The 25,593-nt window shown below is 42.2% G+C and overlaps 1 protein-coding gene across 3 annotated transcripts; it reads right to left on the minus strand.

Annotated features, from left to right (window-relative positions):
* Positions 1 to 1,235: 1,235 nt before the first annotated feature.
* LOC137301519 (myb/SANT-like DNA-binding domain-containing protein 2) lies at positions 1,236 to 25,523 on the minus strand. 3 transcript variants are annotated; one of them, XM_067971050.1, is made up of 5 exons: positions 25,132 to 25,523; positions 23,003 to 23,065; positions 18,729 to 19,077; positions 4,828 to 4,888; positions 1,236 to 2,678 (listed from the first exon to the last, which is right to left on the minus strand). In XM_067971050.1, the coding sequence occupies exons 1-5, from the start codon at positions 25,501 to 25,503 to the stop codon at positions 1,817 to 1,819; spliced, it is 1,707 nt and encodes a 568-aa protein (XP_067827151.1). In that variant the 5' UTR covers positions 25,504 to 25,523; the 3' UTR covers positions 1,236 to 1,816. The 3 variants fall into 3 exon arrangements, with proteins under 3 accessions (XP_067827151.1, XP_067827150.1, XP_067827149.1); XM_067971049.1 differs by lacking the exon at positions 23,003 to 23,065 and having other exon boundaries at positions 4,828 to 4,885; XM_067971048.1 differs by lacking the exon at positions 23,003 to 23,065.
* Positions 25,524 to 25,593: the final 70 nt, after the last annotated feature.

The following is a 25,593-nucleotide window of genomic DNA, read 5'->3' on the forward strand; positions in this document are numbered from 1 at the left end:
ATCTCAAACTCAGAAACCACAACGCAAAAGATGCCTCAACTCATGGAGCACCAACAGTAATTTAAAAACCGATGTGGACACTGCAATTTAAAAAAAGGGAAAACTTAATGACTTAGAAATTAGAAATGGCTGTTACTTTAAATATTTTGGAATTTTAACTTGAAAACAGAAAGGTTCCACTGGACCAGCTTTGCTTTGGGAGAACCATGGCAGTTAATCGGTATTAAAATCTACATTGAAAAAGGTGCCCCCACATAGATCAAATGCCACTCACTCATGGTAGGTTTTGATGTACCCACAATGGACTGGAAACCCTGATGGATTTCACTACCATGTGCACAGCCACAAACTCATAGTCAGAACAGTGGCTTATTAGATTCAAAGTTGCAAAGGACCACTTAGGCTGTAATCTTCCTCAAACTATTTGGTCCTATCACAGCATTTTACTTCCGATTGTCTAGTGGTAGCACTCGTTTTGCAATGAATAAATATAAGATTAGAAAAGAAAATTGTAAAAAAAAGTGATCAGTTTAGGATTGTTTTAAAAGAAAATCACTGAAGATACAAATCAATCTGGGAAGCTTTGCCTTGAATCTCATTCCAGGATGCTGCTTATACTCGTGTGCAAAGGTGGTAAATTGTATCAGTTATCTGTCCAGGTAGAGTGCACTATTGATTTAAAATGCTCCAGGTAGAAATGGCCAATGCAGGGCATCTGATTACTTTATTCACCGTCATCATTCAACTTAGGGAGCCCAGGAGAGTGGTTTGCAGCAGGGCTCTCCTCATCAAGGGTTCAGCTGCCCTCCTCGCTCTACTCCTTCACACACTTTTTTCCCCAGCAATCTACTTCCATTCCACTTTCCCAATAGTTCAGTACATGCTGGAAACAAACCCAGGATATTTTCAAGGCACTGCGCACATCAGTAAGTGCCAGAACAATCGCAGCTGTGCAGGTTGGAGCTGGGTCAGGATCCAATATAAAATGAGGTCCACGGGATTGTGTTTTTGATAACAGGGGAAGGTTATAATAGTTTGTCATAGCAAGGAGGTTTGATTGACACTTTGGCCCTCTGAGGCTACTCCAGAGCAGCCTCCTGAACAACAGAAAAGTACCCAGACTTTTTCCCATGAGTTCAATGCTATTCTCAACAAAGGAGGCATGCTTGCAGCAGACTGAGGCCCCATTTTGTTTCCATCTTTCCCTCCCTCCTTTCTACCCCACCCCCCCGCCCCCAATCAAAATGCATTTTTGCAACTCAACTTATCAGTTAGCAGCTTGGCCCCTAACCCAATTAAATAACCACAAGAGTGGCTGGTGGATTTGAGTGTTGGGCAGCCCCAAGACCACAGAATACGAGTGAAGCATGCATCCCAATATACTATCAGACCACTTTAACAAGTAGGTGCTCTCACAGCTTGTATTCTTGACCTAGACTGTAAACTGGTTGGATTGTACATCAATAGGGCTGTAACCAAGACTTCAGACCATTAAAGCCTTGTTAAGGTACCAAGGCTCCAACGTTCACTTTCCAGGGTCGAACCTTCTTTCCCTAGAACCTATTAACTGCAAATTTCTTCTCCATGATTTTGGCTCCTGTCTTGTGCTTCCAATCCATTCCACCCACAGTCTTGAAACGGGTGGCTCAATTTTGTTCTCCCCAAATCCCTCCCTCAGCCACTACGGCATCGAAATCCTTAGTATAGCGAGTGTCGGAAGCTTCAAAATCAAAACCCTGACATTGTTACAGCTCTAAATGTGACCAGGCAGAACGCTTTGCACATCACAATTGAATACGTGCACTACGGTTGGGATTTACTTTGTGAATCGTAAAGAATATCCCATGGCTTTTTCCAAACACTCAATCACGCAGCCTGCAGAGAGAGACTCCTTTTCTACTTCTATAAATTTGATGTAAATAGATCTGGAGATGGCTCCCGCCCGACAGTTTTCAGAGAGGAAGTTGTTGATGGTACACGACTCCATGCCCAACATCTTGACAGGTGGTTGAAAGTGTTGCAGTATGCACTGGCGAATGGTCTTCTCCTCCGCCACGCCCAGGTAACAGTAGCGGATTTTCGACTTCACTTCGCCGCCGAGTTCGTTTTCCAAAAGTGACGGTCCTGCGGAGGCACCGCCGGAATCGCGCCGCAGCGAGACCCTCGGCAGCACCCTTATCCCGTAATCTCGCCGTGGGGAAAAAACCTCGCCCTCCGCATCTTCGCAGCCAATCACGTAGAGCCCATTGGTGTCCGGGATCCCGCCCGGGAGCAAATACTGTACAGTGTTGTCGCCGGCCGCTCGGGAAAGTGCGATGGGTATCCATTCGAAAGCAAAGTGGAGCTCGAGGCAGCGCGCCTCACTTTTCGTGATCTCAAAAAGCTTGTAATAGACTTTCTTCCAGTTCATTTTTTGACGCTTGACAGCTATCACTTTGCCCTCCGGTTTATCCGGGTTTAAATATTCCTTCAGTCTCTTTCCAACCGGCACCTGGGAACTGATTTCGGCATAATGGTACCGGATATCCTCTACCCATCTCGTATTATAACCAATGGCGAAGATTCCAAGTTTATTTGTGAAGTGTGTACTGCCGAGGTCGTCGTAACTTTGGAACTCCTGCCATCTTGGCTGGACAGAGTCCAACAGTGCCGTCAGGGCCTGCAGAATCTCCGGCTTCCTTGAAAAGAAGAGGAGGAAATAGTAAAGAATGATATCTGTACAAACAGCACACAGATTGCAACACTTACACAGAATCATGCAGCACAGGAGGCCATCCGACCCATCATGCCTGCGCCGGCTCTGTGAAAAAGCTACCAATTAGTCTCGCTCCCATACTCTCTTCCCACAGCCCTGCAAATTTTTCCTTTTTAAGTATATCCAATTCCCTTTTGAAAGTTACTATTGAATCCGCTTCCATCACCCTTTCAGGCAGAGCATTCCAGATCGTAACAACTCACTGAGTAAAAAATCTCTCCTCGTCTCCCCCCTGGCTATTTTGCCAATTATCTTAAATCTGCGTCCACTGGTTACCGACCCTCATGCTAGTAGAAACAGTTTCTCCCTATCTACTCTATTAAAATATTACATGTAGCATAAAATCTGATTATAAATTGGGATTGCAGCCTGACAGATGGTCTATTACACCAGCCGAGCCACCCACTCAGCTCTGGGGATATGAAAGTGTGACTTTTGTACAGTGGGACATTGCTTCCCCAAACAGAGGTAATAGCAGTAGTTGAACATTATTCTCCCAACCACTAATCTGTAGATCCAACTCCCTGGCTGCCCATTATTTCAACAGTTGTGGCAAGTCTTCCTCACTAGATGGAGCACTGCACTAAGCCAGAGACACACTGCTCTTAGAGGGGTGCTTCTTAGGTAATAATGACTGCAGTTAAGTATTAATTGGGGACGGCCACATTAGAAGGTGGTGAATGGCTCCTCTGCACAGGGAAATGTGGAAAAATACAGATTTGGAATAATTTTAATATAAAAAGCACATTTATTAAGATATTTAGGTTGGATAAAGCCAATCAGATTTCTTGTTTCAATTAATACACAGGAGGGAGTATTGGTGAACGATGAGATTTTATTGGGAGAGGCGTTTTGACCAGACAGCAGGTTACTTCGCAACTTGTGTCATAGGATCCTTCAAGTCTAGCACAGGAGCGTCAAGCCTTTTGTCTTTGTGATCACTTAGTGTGTAGTATGAAGCTGTATAGATCTCAAAGTTGCTGATATGAACAAATCTTGGTGTTAGCATTTAGGATTTATCCACCAATGAGGTGTAAGCACTACGAATAGCCCAGTCCAAACCTACGGGCCCACAGAATTTAAATGGGACAAACCAGCAAATAAGGAATACAAGTGCAAATACGATAGAGCAGCCTGGGCTTCAGGGGCTGGACAGACAAGTTTCGGGGGCCGCATGTGGCCCACAGGCTGTAGTTTGGATATGCCCGATCTAGCAGCACTGGCAGATAGTTTAGCAACTGATCTAAAAGATGGTTCACTGTTAAGAGGTAGTGCATTCATTGACCATCTTGCCATCAATTTTAGACAAGTAAATATTCTCACAACTCTGTTTCATCTGAGTTGGTGCTACAGTTGGGTGTGCTATTTTTACAGAGCTGCATCAGTTTCAGTTCCACGTGCGGTACAGCTGTGAAATTGGATTGTTTAAACAAACAGAAAACATAATGCCAACTGAAAAAGGTAATGCTATCTGAAACACAGTTTTTAAAACACAACTAGAGATCTGACACTGCGCGGGATATCTGGCACTGGCTCTGCAGCCTTCCAAAATCTCCCCTCCTTCAATCTGGAAGTTGCCACATTGCAGAACCAGTACTGAGCTTAAGGCAAACTTATACTTAATCAACAAAACATCTTCAGACTAACATTGCTCACCTGAAGTGAGGTCCTCTTCACACTGGGTTCCAGTGTTGGGAAGAGGTACCAACGTTTGCTGTTCCACGGACACCTCTAGATAGATAGAGTCAGCAGACTATCCTATGGCGAATGGCATCTCAGCTGCACCTTATTTATCCTGACACATTCACACTGACACACACATGCACGCTGTCCAGCAGCAATCACTGGACAGCGATCTAGAGTGCAAACCCTAGCTGATTTTTTGGCTCTCTAGATCAGGATCACTGAAGTCACAGACCAGGGATCGAACCTGGCACTTTAAATCAAATGCACCATCTGGGGAGCTGTGAAATGAATTCCATATTCTTGCATTGGCTACGTGTTTTCAAATCTACCGCACCGTCCAGTAACCTACAAGAGTTTTGCATTCAAAATTGTGGTGGGCGACTTACTGCATGTTTTCTGTAGAATCGCGCCTTGCTGGTGGCTTCTTCTTCACAAAACTCATTTCTTCTAGGGAAAAAAAGAGGGACGGTGATTAAAAATAGAGGTGGCTAATTTGACAACTTTAGTTTGACCTAAGAGGAATTTAACTACTGTCTGAGAACAGTACATGTGCACAGCGTTCCAGTGTTCTCGGTGATATTTAATGTGTTTGTACTGGTATTTTTCAAGGAAACTCTGCTTGTAAGCCAATACACTTTAATGTTATGCAATGTGCTTTTTGGGTGATACTCTTAATTCATTCCCTCAAATTCTTCCCAACACCAAGAACAGACCTGCACTTCACCGCAGTGTTATACAGCTCAAAATGCTCTCTCTAGACAACCCAAGTTTGAGATCTAACTATGCTGCTGGCTGTTTTTCACGGGTCGAGTGGACATAGCACAGAAATTTCACATACCCGCTATTACACTTTAACTAATCCTAGTAACAGTTTTAGATTGAACAGTAGAAGCACAAGTTAGGAGTCAGGAAAAGGAAAATAAAAAGAGTTACAATGTTGGGCCAAGCCTTGCCCACACAACTCAACATGTTTCTCTGCTGAAGTATGTTACTGGTTCAACACCTCCATACCAGCAAAATAGAACACAGGAACTATTATTAAAGTGACCAGGATGTTAAAGACTGAATGCAGAGATTCAAATTCATAAAATATTACATTGTAAATCAGATAATGGTAATATCACATAACTGTCTGCATCATGTGTTGCTATTAAATTCCTTCATTAGTGCACCATATAAAATATGTGGCACCAATAAATTTACCAATTTAGGAACAGTAAGATACTGGAAAGTAACAAACGCGTCATCAGGAAGCGTATAATCCAGACAACACTTACCATTTAACAGGCAGCAGTACCTCATTAACAACATGTCCCGGTATTCCCATTATGGTTTTACACGATTCTGATTTCATTATCCTAGCTTAAGACCAGTTAAAATGGGTAACACCTAGAGTAATGCAATCATGTGCTGGAACACAGCTAAAGTTTTTACTGCATTAACACCATCAGATGCCCAATATTACATGCAGTGAATGGAAACAGCTATTCTAAGCCAGTCAAGGCAAAGCAGCAAAAATGAGTAAGGAGGTCAAATAGAAAAGAGACACATTAATTTTCACTACATGAAGAAATGCTCCTGAACTTCAACACACTTAATCATTGGACAATCGCAGAAGGGCAAGCAGGAAGCACCCGTTAGTTCCTATATACTCAGGACTAAATAAGTTGTCTTACTCAAAAGAAAAAGAATTGATGTAGCACTGCTTATTTAGTTGGATCGCAGAGGATCCCAGATAGATCATGCCTCTCCTCCAACCACCTCCACCCCCAGGAAGTTGGACTTTCAGAACTTCTTGCCTTTCTGTTAAAACTGAAACTGGAGGCCGGGGGAGAGCTCGAGACAGCTGGAAAGTCAAAACAGGCTACAAGCAGAAAAAGAAGCCTTCCCTGGAGACAGAGGTCAGGGGGCTCTTGAAGTTGTATCTGGCATCACGTTGGTCAGGGCTCCATGAATCCCCAGCAATGGGCCCTAGCATGTGGGCAGAAGTGCCTGGCTGGAAAACTAAAACATATCTGGAGGTCAAAAAGTGAGCATCTTTGCTGGGATTTTAGGCTGGCCAGTTGCCAGCAGAGACACAGCTCCAGGGCTCTGAGCTTAACCATTCAAGCCAACTACCAAGCAGATACAGCAGAGAAGGCCGGGGTTATGATACACTTCTTCTATCTAAGATGACTCTGGAGGTCAAGGTGGAAATGCTTTTTGTTCTGGTCACTACTTGGTTTAGGTAATGACTAATTGTACTGGATCAAGAGGCCCACAATGAATGGACAATTGTAGAAACTCAATTGAGAGTTTTCTATGATGAAAGATTGAGTAGAATGGGCCTATACTCTCTAGAGTTTAGAAGAATGAGGGGGGATCTCATTGAAACATATAAGATTCTAAGAGGGCTTGACAGGGTAGATGCTGAGAGGATTTTTCCCCTGGCTGGAGAGTCTAGAACTAGGGGACACAGTCTTAGGTTAAGGGGTTGGACATTTAGGACAGAGATGAGGAGATGGGATGTTCAGTCATTGAGCACATTCAAGGCTGAGATCGAAAGATTTCTGGACTCTAAGGGAATCAAAGGATATGGGGATCAGGCAGGAAAGTAGAGTTGAGGTCGAAGATCAGCCATGATCTTATTGAATGGCGGAGCAGGCTCGAGGGGCCGCATGGCCTACTCCTATTTCTTATGTTCTACTGAGCTAAAATCAACCAAATCAGCTTAGGGTGGGAAATTAAACTGGTACCGTGTGGTCCATTTGGCTTAATGTTATATTAATGTTTACCCCATTGGACTATCGGGGGAATTACACACACAACTCTAGTCAAAAGAAATTAACACCAGATAACAGGAGAAAGCAAGTGTTTTTACACTGAAGTGATTACTCTGCACATGGACACTAATTACACATTTAAACATTCACAAATATTTACAGGGCCTGTTAATTTAAAAATATCTAGCTCAGTACTGTGTTCCAGCAAATGTATCAATGGATTAATGTAGGATACTAGGCTAGCACAGTGGCTTTCCACCTCTAGAATTGTGTGTTACAATCCAATCCTGTCAAACAATGATCCTTCAACCAACACATTCAAAACAGGTCATTCGTTTCATGCTGTTTATGGGACCTTGCTATGTGCAAAATTGTTGCCGCATAACAGGATGAATTGCACTGTACAGTTATTATATAAAGCTCTTGGAGGCCTTCTGAGACACACTAAGTGCTGTACAGAAAGCAAGAACGTACATTTATATAGCACCTTTTATGTCCCCAGCTTTTTAAGTGCAGTCACTATTGTTTTGCTGGCATACAAAGCAGCCAATTTGTGCACATCAAGGTCCCATGAGTTACAATGAGATGAATGGCCAGCTAATTTGCTTTAGTGACACTGATTGAGGGATAAATGTTGGCCAGGACAACAGGGAGAACTCCCTGCTCTTCTTCAAAAAAGGGCCACAGGATCTTTTACGAGCCTGGAACAGTCCTCGCTTTAACGTTTCACCTGGAAGATGGGACATCCAACAATGAACTATTAGAATTTTGGACTCTAAGGGAGTCAAGGGATATGGGGATCGGGCGAGAAAGTGGAGTTGAGGTCAAAGATCAGTCTCGATCTTATTGAATGGCAGAGCAGGCTTGAGGGGTCGTATGGCCTACTCCTGCTCTTATTTCTTATGTTCTTAATGAAACACTCCCTCAGTACTGCATTGAAGAGCCAGCCTCGATTATGTGCTCAAGTCCTGGAGTGGAATTTGAACTCTTGACCATCTGGCTCAGAATGCAAGTTCTTTCTTTAGTATGGGACATGAAAAATGTCTTACTAATGCAGTATAGGGTTTGCTTCTGAGATTAAAGCATTTAATTGAGACAGAGTAGTGGAAGATTTACACTGCATCTAACTTAAGCTATACTTGACCTGGTTGTGCTTGATGGTGGCACTAGATGACTGAAATGGGAAAGTGTTTCATTTGGCAAACATTCACCTTGATGAGTCCAAAAAAAAGGCAAAGATGGGGTGAGGGCACAGTGGGCTGTTGTATAATGGAATACACCACAGACCTGCAGTGCAGCAGCTCGCAACCACAACCCTCAATACAACAAGTAACTAATTTTAGCCACATCTCTACAACAGATAAAAAAAACAAGAGTCACTGCCCAAGTCACCACAGGCTGCCTGCTCTTGTACAACTCCGGTCAGGTTCATGGCATCAGTCAGAGGTCCTGGAGCTGGTGGCCTCCATTCCCCTCATTCCAGAAGAAATGAGTGTGGAGATATAAATGGAGAAAAATAACTTGTACATTTTACGAGCCATGTCATTGGGTTAATCTTGTCTAAAAAAAGACTTGCATTTATATAGCACCTTCGTGACTTCAGGACGTCCTAAAGCGCTTTACAGCCAACGAAGTACTTTTGAAGTGTAGTCACTGTTGTAATGTAGGAAACGCAGCAGCCAATTTGCGCACAGCAAGGTCCCACAAACAGCAATGACCATTTAAACCAATGACACCAGGGAGAACTCAATTGCTCTTCCTCAAAATAGTGCCATGGGATCTTTTCTGTCCACCTGAGTGCGCAGGCGAGGCCTCTGTTGAACATCTCATCCGAAAGGTTAAAGAGGCACCCTCACCCATAAATAAAATTAGAAAACATTTTCCCTAATGGTGATAAACACAATGCTTTTCAGAGTCTTACCCTCCCCAAATGGTCACAGTGTCCCTTTAAGACCCATATAAATAAGCTGCTTTGCATACAAGAGAGAGAGAAAAACACAGATGTGGATCTAGTCCAACATACTGCGGTAAAGGGGAAGTGTATTCACTTGAATTGCCATGTAATTGATGATATAAAAGGGAGATATCTATGGTTTTACTCGTGTCTCTCAGGCTTTACCCTTGTGCTTTCTTTAAAACTGCCGATCTGTACCAGTCTGGGGAGCAAAGATTTTCTGTAGAATACCCCCTCCTCAATGCCACCACTAATAGGAAACATAAAGCTACTGGCAGCCCTCAAGAGGGGATTCAACACAAAATGGCTGCTCCCAGTCACATTCTGAGTAGCAGTTCAAATAGAAGATTGATAGCGCAGTTATGCTGTTTGTTTTGAGCCAAAATGGCTGCGATCCAATAAAAAAAAGTGCAGTATCGTAGCCTAACTTTACACCTGCAATCTAGAACCAAACAGAAATAGACAAAACAACTCAGTTTGGTTCCTGCTTCATGGGGATCTGTGTACAATCAGAAGCAGGGACGGAGGCAGCAAATTTTGAAATTGTACACATTCCTTCCAAATGCTGCCCTCTCCCTGCGGAAATCACACATTCCTGTGGGAGGGGGTGGTGGTCTGGGGTTAATTCCTTCTCCTCTCCTGTCAAAAATGTTGATTTTTATATTAGAAACCATACATTCTGTTTAATGTTAAATCAATTCCAGCAGCTGATATATTTTTAATCTTAAAAAAAAACTTAATTTATGCAAGGTTGGTTATTACAATACTTCAGATTCAGGAATAAGGGCACTTTTACCAATTACTCAAAAATGGGAAAGGACACAAGACACTTTAGCACAACTGATATTAAATTAAAATCTGAGTTTATTGCAATTTTCCTTGAATAAATGAGTCTAATAAAGCTGGCTTTTGTGCTTGAATTTACCAGGACAATCTTGCAACTTTTTTCTGCTTTATCATCACTGGACTGTAAAGGAATTACAGTATCCTCCCACATTTGATTTCTAGCACCGGCTCAACAGAAGAATGCTTTGAAGAAAAAAAAGAGCACAAATTGCAGCATCTAGTCCACAAACAAACACACACATTTACACATTAAAGAACGGTGAAATTCAAACAGTATAAATGATTTTTCACCCGATTGTTTTATCCCCGTGCTACAGGTATCAAGTAGGGTAGACCGTGGATAAAAGGGGTAGAATTGGACACAATTGAACAAGAATCAATTTGATTGTCGGACTAACTAGTTTTCAACTTAACCTTTACATTAAAAGGAATTTGATTTTCTTTTATGGGGTATTTCGACTACAGGAAATTAAGCCTATCGTAATTTCACGTGACTTGGATAAAAATCATAGATCTCAGTTCCTGAGAATTGTTGCATGTACTAACAACCAGACTGCCTGATGCAGAACCATGATGTGTTGCTAGGGTTTCGGTGAATTGGTGCTATAAGGTGAAAGGCAGAACATGAGAAAATGTAATACTAATCCAGCCTTTTAAGTGTCATTGCCTCAGCTGACCTATATAGAATTGCAAAATATCTCTATGGGATCCACTGAATCAATAACGGTTAATACCGTGATAGTGTTCTCTGGCTTATGCTCCTACCTGTAGATTTGTTCACTAGCTGTCATGGGATTAGTCTCTGCAGCATCACTAGGGGAGAGATTTCTAACATCTCACTCCTGCTCTAAACATCCATCCTCTTTCTTTCCCTCCCCAATGTCTGACCTTGGGGATCTCCCCATCTCTGAATTTTTAAACTTTCTTGCACTCCTGCTCTACTTCCATTACTTCTTGTTTCTCCTCCCTGCACAAACTAACCATGCTCACCTGCTGGCAGTGCCCCACTTTCTCTTCCTGCATTGTCCAAAGGTGCGTGCCCTACACTTCTGGGTATTCATGTGCCAGCGCTATCTTTTCCTGCTTTCTGAGCTGGCTGCACTGGGCTTGCACTTTGATCTGCTGTTAGACAACAACACACACACACAAAAAAAAATCACCGACCGGGAGATGAGTTAACTTTGGTCGGGAAATTGCTGACTATCCTGCTCACACTGCCCTAAGGAGGAGAAATGCACGCATTTACGCATGTGTATGCTGATGATCATAAAACATATTTTGGTCTCAAACTGCACACCATTACATGACAGTCTACTCATAATTCAAAGTTACTTAATTTGAATTATCCATTAATTCAAATTTTTTTTCAAGCAAAAACCTCCTCTTGTGCTATTTTGTTTAAATTGTTTAATTTGAACTGTATCATTTGAATTTTTTTCAAGCAAGAATGACTTTGAAGTAATAGAATGTATATGAAAATTGCACATGAGCCAGATATTGTTCTTAAAAGCCAGATATTTTTAATTCACCCCCTCAAACTGCTCCCAAGACCAGTAACAGACCCAGTACTTCACCCTCCTTTTACGCAGCTCAAAATGCTCTTTCCAGACAAAGCCCAAACCTGGTACTGCTATGGCTTTTAGTTCAAGTAGACAGTTCAAAAGTTTTATAGCCATTACCCTTTACTGAAATGCAAGAAACAACAGTGCACACAGTCCATTAAATTTTAAAATGTGCCAGTCTAAATAAATACAAATTCTGCTTTTGGTGCAGCCTAAACAGAACCAGAACCATCAGTATAACCGGGGTATGAGAATTACTAGGACTTTGGAGCTATCTGAACGTACTTAAAAGTGGCAAAGAGCTGCAGCCTCTCTTGATTACTGCACACATTTACAAAATTGATAAAAAAAGGGTTTAGCTTCCAATCAGTAAATTGTGCTTATATCACGTGATGAGTTATGTGATAACTTAAGGATGTAGTTGAACACTGGTGGGGTTCACTAGCTCTAGTTTTGGGGTACGCAGCCACGTCAAACAACAACTTGCATTTATATAGCGCCCTTAACACATTAAAATGTCCGACGGTGCTTCACAGAAGCGTAACCAGACAAAAATTGACACCGAGCTAAAGGACAGGTGACCAAAAGCTTGTTCAAAGAGGTAGGTGATTCGGAGGGTTTTAAAGGAGGACAGAGAGGTAAAGCCAATGACATGCCTGCATCTAGGAGTAATTTTATTTAATCAAAACAAAATAATACTAAGCCCAGAGCTAGTAATAAAATTATAGGTTCTGCCAATACTTAGTTAGCAAGTGTAATGTCCACAGTGGAACTGGGCCATATAGAAAACAAAGGTCCCACCTTACATCTACAGCCTGTGTCCAGTCAGTTGATCTCCACCAGGGTGGCAGTAAGGGCACTACGATAAGTGTGTGTCCTTCATAAAAAACAACTTAGCCAGGGATCTTGCTTCTCCTGCTGGAAAATGCATGTGTCTAAATATGATCCGCTTCAGCTGTGATTCCCTCATAGCTGAATAGCCGGTTGACACTCACTATCTAAGTTCAAGAAGAATGGCCACTTGGGCATGGTAATAGAGCAGTGCCTGTGTAACCACACCCCAATTTGCATCAATGCTTCCAGAAAAGGGGAGAACACAAACAGAAAAAATAACATTTCTTAACACTCAAGGACGTGTAAAGAAGCACGATGTGGAAACAGAAAGTTTGGAAACTAAAGACTTGTCAGATACATGAAACCCTCTCAATACCCCTGTCGGCTCAGATCTCAGACCTAGGTTTGCCTTTGCTTGCCTACCACGTAAACAAGTCAAGGGGTTTCAATTACTATCATCAACTACAGATTTTTGAATTGTCAGCACAAATTTGTTCCCAGGTCACCGACAATGGGAAAGCAAATCTGTGCAGTTCCACCGGGTGAATCCATTGGTTCAGAATCCTGCAGATACAGATCCACACGCACTTACCTCTTTGGCAACTCTTGCAAACTGCAGCCGTGAAACTCGAAATGTTCTTTTCCCCGTGAAAATGTTGTGCAGGCTAGTCAATCAATGTAATTACAGATTTCAATGGGATACGCTACATAAAATCCAACAGCTCTTGTTGGATGTGAGGAGCTTTTCTTGGGGAGGAGGATAATCATTAACTAGATTACAGAGTAATTGTTGAATTAGTCAAGATACAAATCTTGAACACACAAACAGCACCCAAGGTTCCTAAGGAGACAATCGACCAACTGTTATAGCACACTACTTATGGCGAGTTCACACAATCAACTTTTAAAGGGAAATCAGGTCACTTTTCTTGCCATTAGAGAATAGCAAAACCTGCAACATGTAAGACTACTGCAATTTTTAAAACAGCTAGCTGGATCTTCAGAATCATTTTCTTTAAAAGGAAACTTTATTTCTGTTCCATTTTTTAAGCTAGGTCGCTGGTACCATGACACCAACTGATAAGCAAATTGCTGAAGCCAGGAAGTGACTGTACAAAATGAGTTCGACTGGTACAGCAGATTGACAGCAACCTGGGTCAAAGGCTTGAGTACACAGAACAAACAAAATGGAGCCGTGCCCCTAGATTCTGCTTCACCCGTGTTGTAACTGTTTTTGCCTCCGTTTATACCCAGGTTATAGTATGGAGCCACTTCCAATGAGGGTAGACTGCAATGAGCCAGTTCCCTCGTTTCTGAATTCATCCCATTTATACTGCGAGGCAGGTTCAACCTGTGTTCAAAGTCATGTTAGTACCCACCATTCTGGCCACAGACTCTCCCTGAAGTTGTGGGGGGGCGGCGGGGGAAAGAGAGAAAGCCCTGCAGATCAACAACTCAAACCGCAGCGTTGACACAAGCGGGCAAGCTGAATAGAGTCATTGCATCCCAACCACTGCCGTATTTTTAAATCTGTTCCAAAGTTCCACACTGGGAACAATTGGAAATATTCACTCTTCCAATGACAGCTGTCAGGGAGTGAAACACTGAACATTGCAAGGAGTCTCTCTCCCCTCCCTTCAAAAGCAATGATTAGGGAATGCTGACATGATTTGAGGTCTTTAGTAGGGAATGAAATAAGGGTGACAGTGTAAGGGAGGTGACGCAAGATCAGAAAAGTCATTAAGCCAGTCGTGCTACAACAGCTGCATGTTAACCCATCTCCCTCACACGGTCAAGCTCATTAACACCTCCACAGCCTCCCCTTAGGTCATCAACCTTATTTATATAGATTTCTATTGTTTTAAAACTTTTTTCTTTTGCTGAGACAAAACCTGAGCAAAAGGCTATTAAAGGGGAAGTGCAGCCTATTGAACATAATCCCAATATTATAAAGGGGCATACTAGCACCCATCAGCCCTCCATGGATCTGCAATTTCATCCTTTCAGACTGCTGGTCAAAGACAAGCATTCAACAACCATTTTGTAAAGAAACCACCCCGAGTGTCGGCCACTATTCTCAAACCCAATTTATGATACCACTGCAGCAGGCTCTTCTAGTCAATGAAGAGGGACTCGATACATAATGTCTGCTCCCAGGCTGCCTCTAACTGGCATTCTTCTGCTTTCAAACAAGGGAGAAATTTAGGGGCAGCATTAATTGTTCAGATATCATCTGTTACAACAATTAGGATTAAGCAGCAACTCAATAGGTTACACTTCCTCTTTAATTAGAATCCTTTGCTATTGTTCGACTTTAGAAAAAAAACAATAGTGATGCATTCTTTCTAGTAAATTGTTACAGCAGCTTTATCCAAGTTGTTTAACATTTTTCTATGCTTTTCCTGCTCCACTTATAGACCCTGAATCTTCTCTGTTAGTGGTGAGGAACTCTGTCTGCCGACTCACACTGTTGCCACACCACGGTCTGCTATACAAGGATCCCAATGAGTAAGTACTTGTGCACATAACCTTCGTCTCAAAGAAACAAACACAAAACATCTCCCAAATGAGGCGCATTTGCATGAGAGAGACAGGTCTCAACAAATACATGGTAAAGTAGTGACCGAAATATGACCCACTGGGACCCTTATCTATGTCATGGGGGTTGCAGATGTACAGCTTTCCCTGCCTTATCACAAAGTTTAACACACACATAAAGTTGGCATGCCCTACTGTACCAGCAAGAATTATTCCATTTCCCAATAATTAAAGACCTCAAGTCAGCAAAATGGATGGGGTTTAGATGCAGTGAGCATCAGTTTGAACATTTTTTTTGTTCGGACCTGAGCTACTGAAACTCATTGCACTTATACATTTTTTTTATATACTCGGTAACGTCCTTTGGTTGGAGCAAGAGAGGGGGAAGGAGAGCGAGCGCGCGCACACACACACACACACACACACACACACACACACACACCCCAAAATCTGGGCAAATAAAACCCAGGATCATTGAGTACATTAATAACTAACCCACAGGATCTACATTAACTAGCTAGAGGGAGTTTGTTTCCATATATAAAAAAACCTGTGAAAAGCACAATTTTAACTATCAGGATATGATGCAGTGCTGTCACTGGGAATATTTAGCACCATTATGCCAATGATCTATAGAAAAAAAAATCTATTGCAAGCCACCGTTCTTTAATGTTGTATTGTACACTTCTCGAGTGATCCTCTCAATCTGCCACAACCACTACCAGTGACAGACCTATCACCGTCACGATTTCACCCACAAGTCAAAATGATCTCTTCAGTCAAAATCCAAGCTCAGAACGTGCAAATTCTATAACTGTACTTACTGCTGGATGTTTTCCACAGTTCCGTGTGATACAGTATGGAAATCTCATGCCCATAATAACACCTTATTAAAATCCTAGTGACAACATTGATGGAGATAAATGCACCAGCGGGCCTTCTGCCTGGCTTTACTCAATATAGCTATTAGTGCCATCAAGAGGTGCAATTCAGAACCACACTTATACAGAGGATAGTCTGGATTTTCCGATCAGCATTATTTTAACGGCGACAGAAACCAGTTTAAAATTAATGGGTTACTGTTAGCATTAAAATAAAGCCTTTTGAAAAATCCATATGGGTCAGGAGTGAGATGATGTAAAAAATGAGGGACAGTGGACTACTCAGACTGGCCATGTTCAGACTGGCCATGTTCAGCCTCAAGAGTGAAGACTTCTATATCCATATTCGCCATGCTGGCCATGTTGTTTTGTTACATTATGCAGCGTAATCTATTGAAGTACACAGACAACTCCACCGAGAAGATGGAAGGAAAAGCCAAATGAGGCCGGATTATCTGAAATTAATAAAGAAAATGCTGGAAATGCACAGCAGGATCAGTCAACACGTCTGAACAAGAGCGGGCCATTAATATTAAAACCCACCCAAAATGTCCATCTACCATTGAGATACACGACTTGGTCACTTGCCCATTTCCAGCATTTTGCTCCTGCAGTATTTTAGTCCAAATTTCAGAGGGAACTACTAACACCACAGGCTTCATTTCAGATTTTCACCAGTGTTTCTTTTTATCATTATTGTGGAAACACATACTTGCATTTTAATTTGAGGTGATGAATTAAGAGCACCACACGCACAAGAAATGTATTACACAACACTAAAGGGTGTTTGCGTACGAACATCTATAAAAAGAGGGTAAATACTGGTAATCCATTTGCCAGGCAAATAAAAGCTTGTGATAGTGCAGCACTAGTCATGTGATGTTATAGGTTGGTTTTGCCAATGAGAGGCGCAATTTCTATAGACTGAAAGCCATGTCAATGATGTGACCTCGTCAATCTCCAACAAATAAACTAGCCTGTGGCCACTGTAAGGGATACATTATTGAAATGTTCTCTTTGATTAAGGTGCGAATATAACCCACTTCTAAACTTCCATGTGTGTGGATCAATGTGCTGGTAACAGTTTAAAATCAAGCTTCTGTCATAAAGGCTTGATTTGGAAACTCACCTCACAGTAGGTTACGCAAAGTAACATTTGCTGTTGATTTTGATGGTTCTTGAATATTTCTGACAGACAAAATAAAAAGTGTCAATTTCTGCAAACTTGTACTGCAGCAGCGATGGGAGCAGCAGCTGATGTAACATCACAACACTGGCACCAACATGTTTGCATTGGTGACCTGCCTCAGTGGCTGCAGGCTGCAGCAGTCATCGTTGAAAAAGAGACAACTGGGCACTCAGACAGGCTTCACTGGGATTGACAGGTTTGGTTTAAGCAGGGCTGAAGTCTCATTTGACACACCTGCCTTTGTTATATTTTATATTGCAGTCATTCTTGCCCACGCTCCATGCTGGAAGTGAAGCCACGACTTTGTTGAGTGTTTTCACCTATCCTAAGAAATATGGGTCAGCACTGTTGCCAATTTGTCTTGTGCATCACACTCTCCTCAGAGGAAGTGCAAACTTTATGCATGGAAAAACTAGAGGGGGGAAAGTTGCCAAGAAAATTATGTTAAGTGTAGGATTCTTTTTAAGCTACTTTTTAAAAATGAGGTATTTGGGTAGATGTCCCCCTTTTATTACTATACTTTTAATCTCCTCACCTGATGCCAGCAACCAAAAAAGGGCATACACTACCCTCTGCAGCTAATTGCCACTCAAGCATAACTCTCCCCTCTGATTGACCTTACTCCCACCAAAGTCACGGGTTCAATCTCTGGTCTGTGCTGACTTCAAGGTCCAATAGGAGTACTATAACTGTCCTCAATGATCCAGGGCGAGGGCGAGGGGGAGGGGCTAAATCAGCCATGGTTCCTGTTCTTGATCACTCTGCTGGAAAGTGCACGTGTAGTTATCAGGTGAGGACAAGATCACATTTGGTTCTGGTGCCTCCCATAGTCAATCAGGGTGTTGGTGCTCACTGCCTGGTCATATATGAAGAATGGATGAAGTACTGGAGGACAACTGACACCAAGGTACTTCTGCATGAACCAGCACCTTCAGAACCAGGGAGGCTGAAATTGAAGGGAAAAAAATAGAACTGCAGGGTACGTTCTGATAGGGAAGTGAAAACTTTACCCACGTTGGACACATCCAACTTGTAGCCATATATTCAACAGCTTCCTCAGCAAGGCTGTTGGATGAAGTACCCTGAAGAGAAGGATTTTTTTTTAGAATTAAGGGGAAAGGAATGTTGAAGCTGTTGATGCTCCCACTCTCACACACTGACACAATCCTTTAGAATGTCGGTTTTTCACAAGAAAAGGTAAAGGGAAGACTCCAGTTTGTTTAAAATGCAGAACTCCAGACTCCCCTCTCTGTGGCTCAACAAGTTTAGCGAGTGAGTAACTGAATCAGGAAGCATCTCGTGTTCGATCCCTGGTCTGTTCTGAGTTAGTTGATCTCACAGCAGCGCACACTACAATTGGCTATAGCACCCTTGGGTGTTATTGACAGACCTACTTGGTGCTAGAAGTGGCCAGAAAGGGCTACTGACAGTCCCATTCATGGCAGTGGATAATTATTGATGGCCGTAGATAATTACTGCCCTTGTCCTGAAGGTGATGACTCGTGCTTGTGTAGTGTCTCCATCCTGCGCCACTAAGACGAACCTGGGACTTCCTGATCTTCATGGCTCGGTACCATACAAAGCAATAGATCAACCCACAGAGACATTGGGGAAGCCTAACCAGAGCTAAAGCAACGACAGATATGGTGGCTGCAAACAGACCCTTTGGAGACTATAAACCTCTGGTTATACTAAAAGAATGAAGTAAACAGGTTGCTCACCCACGTCCTCATCTGCGTCCTGGTAGACCGAGGTATCCTGCTTCTGGTACGCCTGCAGTTCTTGCTTCTGGTTCATAAGCAGCTCCTGCTTGATGAGCAAATCTGGCTTCTGGTTCCCCCAATCCTCCAACTCAGTCGGCTGCACCTCCCGGCTTTCTTCTAGGTTAATAGTGTCCGATTTTGCGTCCTGGTAGAGCCCGCTGCTGTCGATAAGGACAGGCTGATAGGTGTGAGGTTCCCACACGACAGGGACGCGTCCGAAGACCTGCTCCAGCTGCTGAAATGTGTAGTTACAGGTTCTCTTACCGCGACCTCGTTCCTTTACCCGACTATAGCACCTCTTTAGCGTCTGTGTGGGAATGAAAAGAAGTCAGGCCTTAAAAGCAGTTTTAAAAAAAAATACCTGTGCTGAAATCAAAACTCGCCGAGACAACACATTCTTTCTCAGGATCCCAGAACAGCGGAAATCCTGATCCCCCTCAGTCTTCTCTTCCTTCCACCAGCCACTGATTCTGAAACTCAAGTTCTGTATCTCCTGATTACTAATTGTTCGACCTGTTCTTCTCGCCTGATCTTGGTGCTGTTCTGCAATACAGGCCTAGGTTTTCCCTTAGGTTTATTTTGTAAAAAGCTTGATTCACTAAGAATTATTCTCGCTTACCCAACATATCATAGAATCATAGAATGGCTACAGCATGGAAAGCGGCCATTCGGCCCATCGAGATAAATCAGGAAAGACACAAAGATGACATCCTCTCCATGCAAGATCAAATTTATTACACTGTGTGACACCATGGTGACAGAGGCAGCTCCTCCCACAATAGTGACAGAATAGTGCCAAGTAATTTGCTTCATAGTCATTGCACGTGCCACCTTCTGTATGGGATACAGTTGTGCTTCATTCCATAGAAGGACTAACAGCAAATTAGTGACATACACTGATTTCTTATTCCCTTTCGTACAGAGTCCAGAATTAAATATTCACGCCAGGACTATGATGCACCCGCGAAGGTGCGGGCACCCAAGATTAAACAACCTCATATTTTTAGAACAAAGGCCCCTTTTAAGACGGCACACAGCTGTGTCTGGAGACAAGTGAAGCTCACATAAGATAATGCATCATAGAAGCTCGTTGGGCATTTGAGTAATTTCCCACTGAAACAAAATGTGTCCATGCCTGTTGTTTAAACAGAATATACAAGTGTGGTTTATTCTATGACTGATAGAAATATCAACTTTATTTGTTCCAAGGGGTGTGGGCGACATTGACAAGGCCGCTTTTTTTGGCCCAGCCCCGAGAAGGTTGCTATGGGTCTTCCTGAACCATTGTGGTACTTGTGCTCCTATCATGGCGATAGGTAGTGAATTCCAGGATTTTGACCCAGCGACGATGAATAGTGGTATGCGTCCAAGTCAGGATGGAAACTTGGACAGCATTATGTGTAGTCATCAAGTGGAACAGGATATTGCATATAGGGCTGTTCATCGCAATATCCATTGCACGTGCAAATTAAAAACAGGAAATGCTGGCAATACACACCAGGTCCATCAGCACCTCTGAAGGGTAAAGCCAGGTTAATGTTTCAGGTACAAAACCAGTCTACACCTGAAACATTCCCCTCAAGAAGGGTCTATACACAAAACATTAACCTGTCTTCTCTCTTTATAGATGCTGAGTGATCTGCTGTGCATTACCAGTATTTTCTGTTTTTATTTCATCCTACATATATAGAAACATAGAAGACATACATAGAAGACCATACAACTAGTGAGTTATATTGGTCTCCTTCACAAGTGGTGTAAATGGCAAACAACAGTGTCCTCTGCAGTATTTTATTTACACAACAGAAGTGCGCAGCTTACTTTTAATTAAAAAAATAATTTACCTTTTAGCAGTGGAATGCTGGTCTAATAATATTTAGAACAAGTGTCATTCCAGTATTAACACTACAATCAAATGGTTCGTTTATTGGTTATTATTATGGGACCGCTACAAAAGTCAGTGTTATTGGGAAAGAAAATTAAAAACAAGAGATATTCCAAATCTTATGTATCCTCTAGCTATGCTATAAGTAGGAGTATAATAAGATGTTTTTTTTTCATCTCAACTGTTTTGATGCATTTTGAAAGATGCAACACATATTAAATTTGTAATTGTAGGTGGTGCAACAGCCAATTATGATTCTACCAAATTCTGTCACGTATATTTATTTTTTAAACATACTGATTAGTTCGCAGACAGTAGCACCTCTGCTCCCTTTTCAGAGTTTCTAGTTTGCATGTGGTTGCACAGAACACTCTGTTCCTGTCCACCAAAAACATGATCTCATTTCCTAAACAACACATAACACGGATGAGAAATATGACATACATCACGTCATATATCCCAAGGGCTAGGTGAGATTGGCTGGGATTAGGAAATTGATTCCTTCCTCAAAATGTAAAAATATTAGGAGTTTGATTTAAATGTACTGAGCAGAAATGAGGGCAAAAATTAATTTTTTTAAAAAGTGGAATTCAAAACCCTCCTTTCGCAGCACCTATAGGTCCAGGGACTCTGCTTTTGAACTCTACTCTTCTGCTGCCCTAACCCATAATATAAAAACAGCTCAAAGCCAATTATAGTGCCCCAACTCCCATCCTGCCTGAGATCTGTTCAGCACAAAGCAGGGTTCAACACAGGGACTTTGAGCCCGTATGGCCACACTTCACAGTTCATAGTACCCTTGAATCATTGGGAAGACTCTTAACATGGCCTAATTTTAGTATCATCACTGTACACTGGTCAGAGTTGGTAAGATACAATATTATTCTTTTATAATATTTGTTCTTTTCTGTTGGAAAGTTCAAGACTCCCTCACCTTACTTTTAAAAAAAAGAGGATTTCCTTTCATAACCCAGTGACTTGAAATCTAAACCAAAGGGAAAGTTTTGAATCTAAAGGCAACTAACTAAACAGAGGCTTCAGCTTTCTTTCAAATGCCTCACACCACAGCAAACCACTCTCTGGACAAGAGGGAGAGAGCAATTTTAAATGTATTCTAGTTTATTTTGTCACTCTGATTTTTGTTACAATTTACCTAGTTAGGATGAGAGATACACAGTATGCGTGTATAGTGCTGGTGCAGATGGTATGGCCTAGGCTGGTGAGGTGCAAATTATTACTTATTAGTTTACAAGCAGAATACTAGTTACTGATTAGCATATGGTATTCTTAGCCTGGTTTATGTGGTTAGTGAGGCACATGGTACGAGTTGCTGGTTCAATAGTTAACTTGGTTCAGTTGGTAGCATTCTTGCCTCAGTCAGACGGTTGCAGGTTCAAGCCCCACTAGAGCTGACACTTTAGAAAGTGCTGAGGGAGAACTGCATTATCGGAGGTGCCATTATTCAGTTGAGAAATTAAAGCAAGATCCCACCTGCCTACTCAGGTGGATGTAACAGATCTCACAGCACTATAAGAGGAGGAACAGTGAGTTTTGAGGCAAACACCGGCAAACAGATTATTTTTCATCCATTCATTTGTGGGACCTTGCTGTGCGTAAATTGGTTGCTGCATTTGCCTACATAACAGTAACTGCACTCCAAAAGAGTAGTCCATTTTTGTAAAGTGCTTTCAACGTGACAGGGTGCTACGTAAATACAAGTTTATTCTTCTTTATGTGAAGAGGTACAGAGTTGCAGGTTGCTGGTTTAGGAACAGGACACTATTTTATTCTTTGCCTATTTTAGGCGAAGAGTTAGTGATGTGCAGGGTATTAGTTACCAGTTTAGGCGGAGCGTTAGTGAGATACAAGGTAGAAGTTATGAGATCAGTGAGATGCAAGATACTAGCTGTTCCTTGTAGGCTCTTAGCTACTGATTATTTCATTTTTAATTGAAGAAGCAAAAGGCTTTTTTGTGCCTAGATCACAGTGGTCACGGATTTAAATTACTGTTTGCTGCATTAATATAAAAAGCAGAGGTTTTCTGTTATTTGCTCCAGCTAATTGTGCGCCCATTAAATTTGATTACACCTTTCCCAACAAATCGCTTTGTCTGGAAATTTGAAAATCTTTGAGCACAAAAATGCATGTTCTGTTATACTGATATGAATCCAGTTGAGATTCCCACTTGTACTAATATATTGATTCAGATATTTGTGTGCAGCATTTCAATATTTGTGAATGTAACATTGCTAAATTTGTCACAAAACCTGACTTGAAAAGAATTAAGGGGTTGAAAGCAGATCCCCAAAACATTAACTGTTCATTCTCTTTACAGATGCTGACTGACCTGCTGTGTGTTTCCACTGTCTGTTTTTATTTCTCCTGAACAGTACTCAAGTTCTTGCTTTCTCTGATAACAAATAAGACAAAAGGCTGTTTTTTAATGTCCTCCTTGAGACGTTTCAATATATGTTATACTGATACGAGAATATGAAACCTAAGAAACTACCTGGCCATTAACTAGACTTTGTTATTCAAAACTAATGTGGCTATTATATTTCTTCAGAAAATCTTACAATGGCTAACTGACCCATTATGGGCTATTCTTAATGTTTGTTTAATGAATGCCAAACTTTTGTGCCTCTCCTTTATTTAATTTAACTGAATACATTGACTATCGGTGAAATCTGATCGGAGATTAATATCAGCCAAACCAAAATTAATTACTTGAAAGAAAGAACTAACTTGTATTTATATATCACTTTTCACGACCTCAGTACGCCCCAAAGTGCTTCACAATCAATGAAGTACCTTTGAAATGCACACAGCAAGGTCCCACAAACACCAATGAAATAAATGAGCAGATAATCTGTTTTAGTATTGGCTGAAGGATAAGTGTTGGCCAGGGCACCAAGACAAATTCAGAATAGTATCATACGACCTCATATCCACCTCAAGGGGAAGACAGGGCCTTGGTTTAACGACTCATTCAAAAGATGGCACTTCCGATAGTGTAACATTCCTTTAGTACTGCACCGGTGTCAGCCTGGATTATGTGCTTAAATTTCTGGAGTGGGTCTTTTTTAATTAACCAATAGGGGTGACACTAAGTTGCCCCAGTGATATGAAACATAAACATAAATTCATTGTGGCAAGTGCCCTAGGGCACCACTAACATAATAAACAAAAAATCCAATTACACAATACGCTTAATAAAGCAATAGAAAAAACACTAATAAAATTACTATGTTATAATTGGCATCCAAAATAGACTCTATACCCTGCGGTGCCCACCGGTCATGGAAGGTTTTTTCTTCTTGAACCTATAACCTTAGATTCAGAAATGCAATGCAAACTGCTTAAATTTGCAGATGATATTAAAATAATAAGGGCGACTGACTCTAAAGCTTAAGATCAGGAACTGCAAAGGAAATTGGATAAACATATAAGTGGACAGAACGAGAGCTGAGGTTTAAGTTGCACATATTTAGGAAAAATGGATAACATAAATATCCCATGAATAGTATTGAAATAACCACGGGTGAAGCTGAAAGAAATCTCAACATGTCCAACCACGGCAGAGCAGTCATCAACAATGAAAATAGTATGCTAACCACATAGGTAAAACAGTAGAGGACAACTTGGAGGAAGTCATTCTCAATACTCTAGTCAGACCACACCTTGAATACTGCAGTCAGTTCTGGACACCGAGACACACAAGAATCATTCAAGCCCTGGATGCGAGTTGGAGAAGAGGCTGATCTCCGGTGTCAAATGAATTAAAATGAGGGAGGGCTGGAGAAACTTAGCCTTTCTAGTCTTAGAAGGAGGCCCTCAGCAAATATGAGAGAGTAAATGGTATGAAAAAGGTAGATCTGAAAAATTACTCCAAGCTAAAATGTGGCAATCAGACAAAGGGTCACAGGTTCAAATTTAGGTGAGATGTCAGAAAATGCTTCACACCATATGGAGGGGACTTGAAGGTAGAGCTGTAGAGGGAAAAACTCAAATCATTTAAGAGGCTGCGGGTGTTTTATTTTAGATGGATGGATCATAATGAACTTTCCACATTCATTCTGATCTTGTGAGTGTGGTAGCATAGATCAAGACTCCATTTATCCAGGAAACAGATTACTGTATTTATTAATCCTCTGGTCCAGCAACTAAACAAGTACCATTTCCAGGTCGAAGGGAGCAAGAACCACTTGCAGGAACTGTTCATTTTTTTTTCTATAGAAACGGTTCTACAAAATACCCAAACTGGATCAATTAATAATGAGGTTTAGGGCATTAATTGCTAAGTGTTATAAATTGCAGGATGCTAATTACTGATTACAGAACATTAGTTGCAGGTACTAGTTACTAGTTATAGGGTATTAAATGGCACCATGGAGTGTCTAATTACTAGTTACTACCCAAGACACTAGTTACTACCTCCAGTGTCCTGGTTACTTTGCTAGTTAGAGTCTCGGGTACCTTGATCCTCTCCTTGCACTGGTTGGCGCTTCTCTCGTAGCCCATTTCCCGCAGGGCCTGCGAGATCCTGTCGAATATGTGCGAGTTCCGCAGATTGCCCTCCAGCACGTCCTGGAGCCGCTCGTCGCCCCACACAGCGATCAGCGCGTTGGTCTCGGCCGGGGTCCAGGAGATGCCGCGGCAGGCGGCCGGCCGGCTCGGGCTGGGCGCCGGGTTCTCGACCACTCCACTAGTCCAGCTGGGGGTCGGCGGGTCAGTAGAAGGGTCGGCCTCCACTTCTGACCAGGTGGGAGCCGCGATTTCAGGCGGGGCATCGGCCGCTGCGCTCGGCCAGCTCCGACTAGGGGAGTCCGCTGCGCTGGGCGCCGCCATCGTCCACCGTCCACATCCGGGCACCCGCCCGGGAATTGTGGGACACAGAGGGGCAACCGCCCAGAGCCCCCCCCTCCTCCACCCACACTC

The sequence above is a fragment of the Heptranchias perlo genome, chromosome 33 (genome assembly GCF_035084215.1).
Source record: "Heptranchias perlo isolate sHepPer1 chromosome 33, sHepPer1.hap1, whole genome shotgun sequence".
Classification (NCBI taxonomy): domain Eukaryota; kingdom Metazoa; phylum Chordata; class Chondrichthyes; order Hexanchiformes; family Hexanchidae; genus Heptranchias; species Heptranchias perlo.

What these genes read in the sequence shown, in the direction of transcription:
- LOC137301519 (XM_067971050.1), bottom strand. Translation starts at nt 25,503, where the DNA reads ATGGCGGCGCCCAGCGCAGCGGACTCCCCTAGTCGGAGCTGGCCGAGC. An exon ending in ACAGTGGAAACACACAGCAG is followed by an intron (nt 19,078 to 23,002) that starts GTCAGTCAGCAT and finishes ATTCCCACACAG; the next exon opens with ACGCTAAAGAGGTGCTATAG. An exon ending in GATTCTACAGAAAACATGCA is followed by an intron (nt 2,679 to 4,827) that starts GTAAGTCGCCCA and finishes CTTCTTTTCAAG; the next exon opens with GAAGCCGGAGATTCTGCAGG.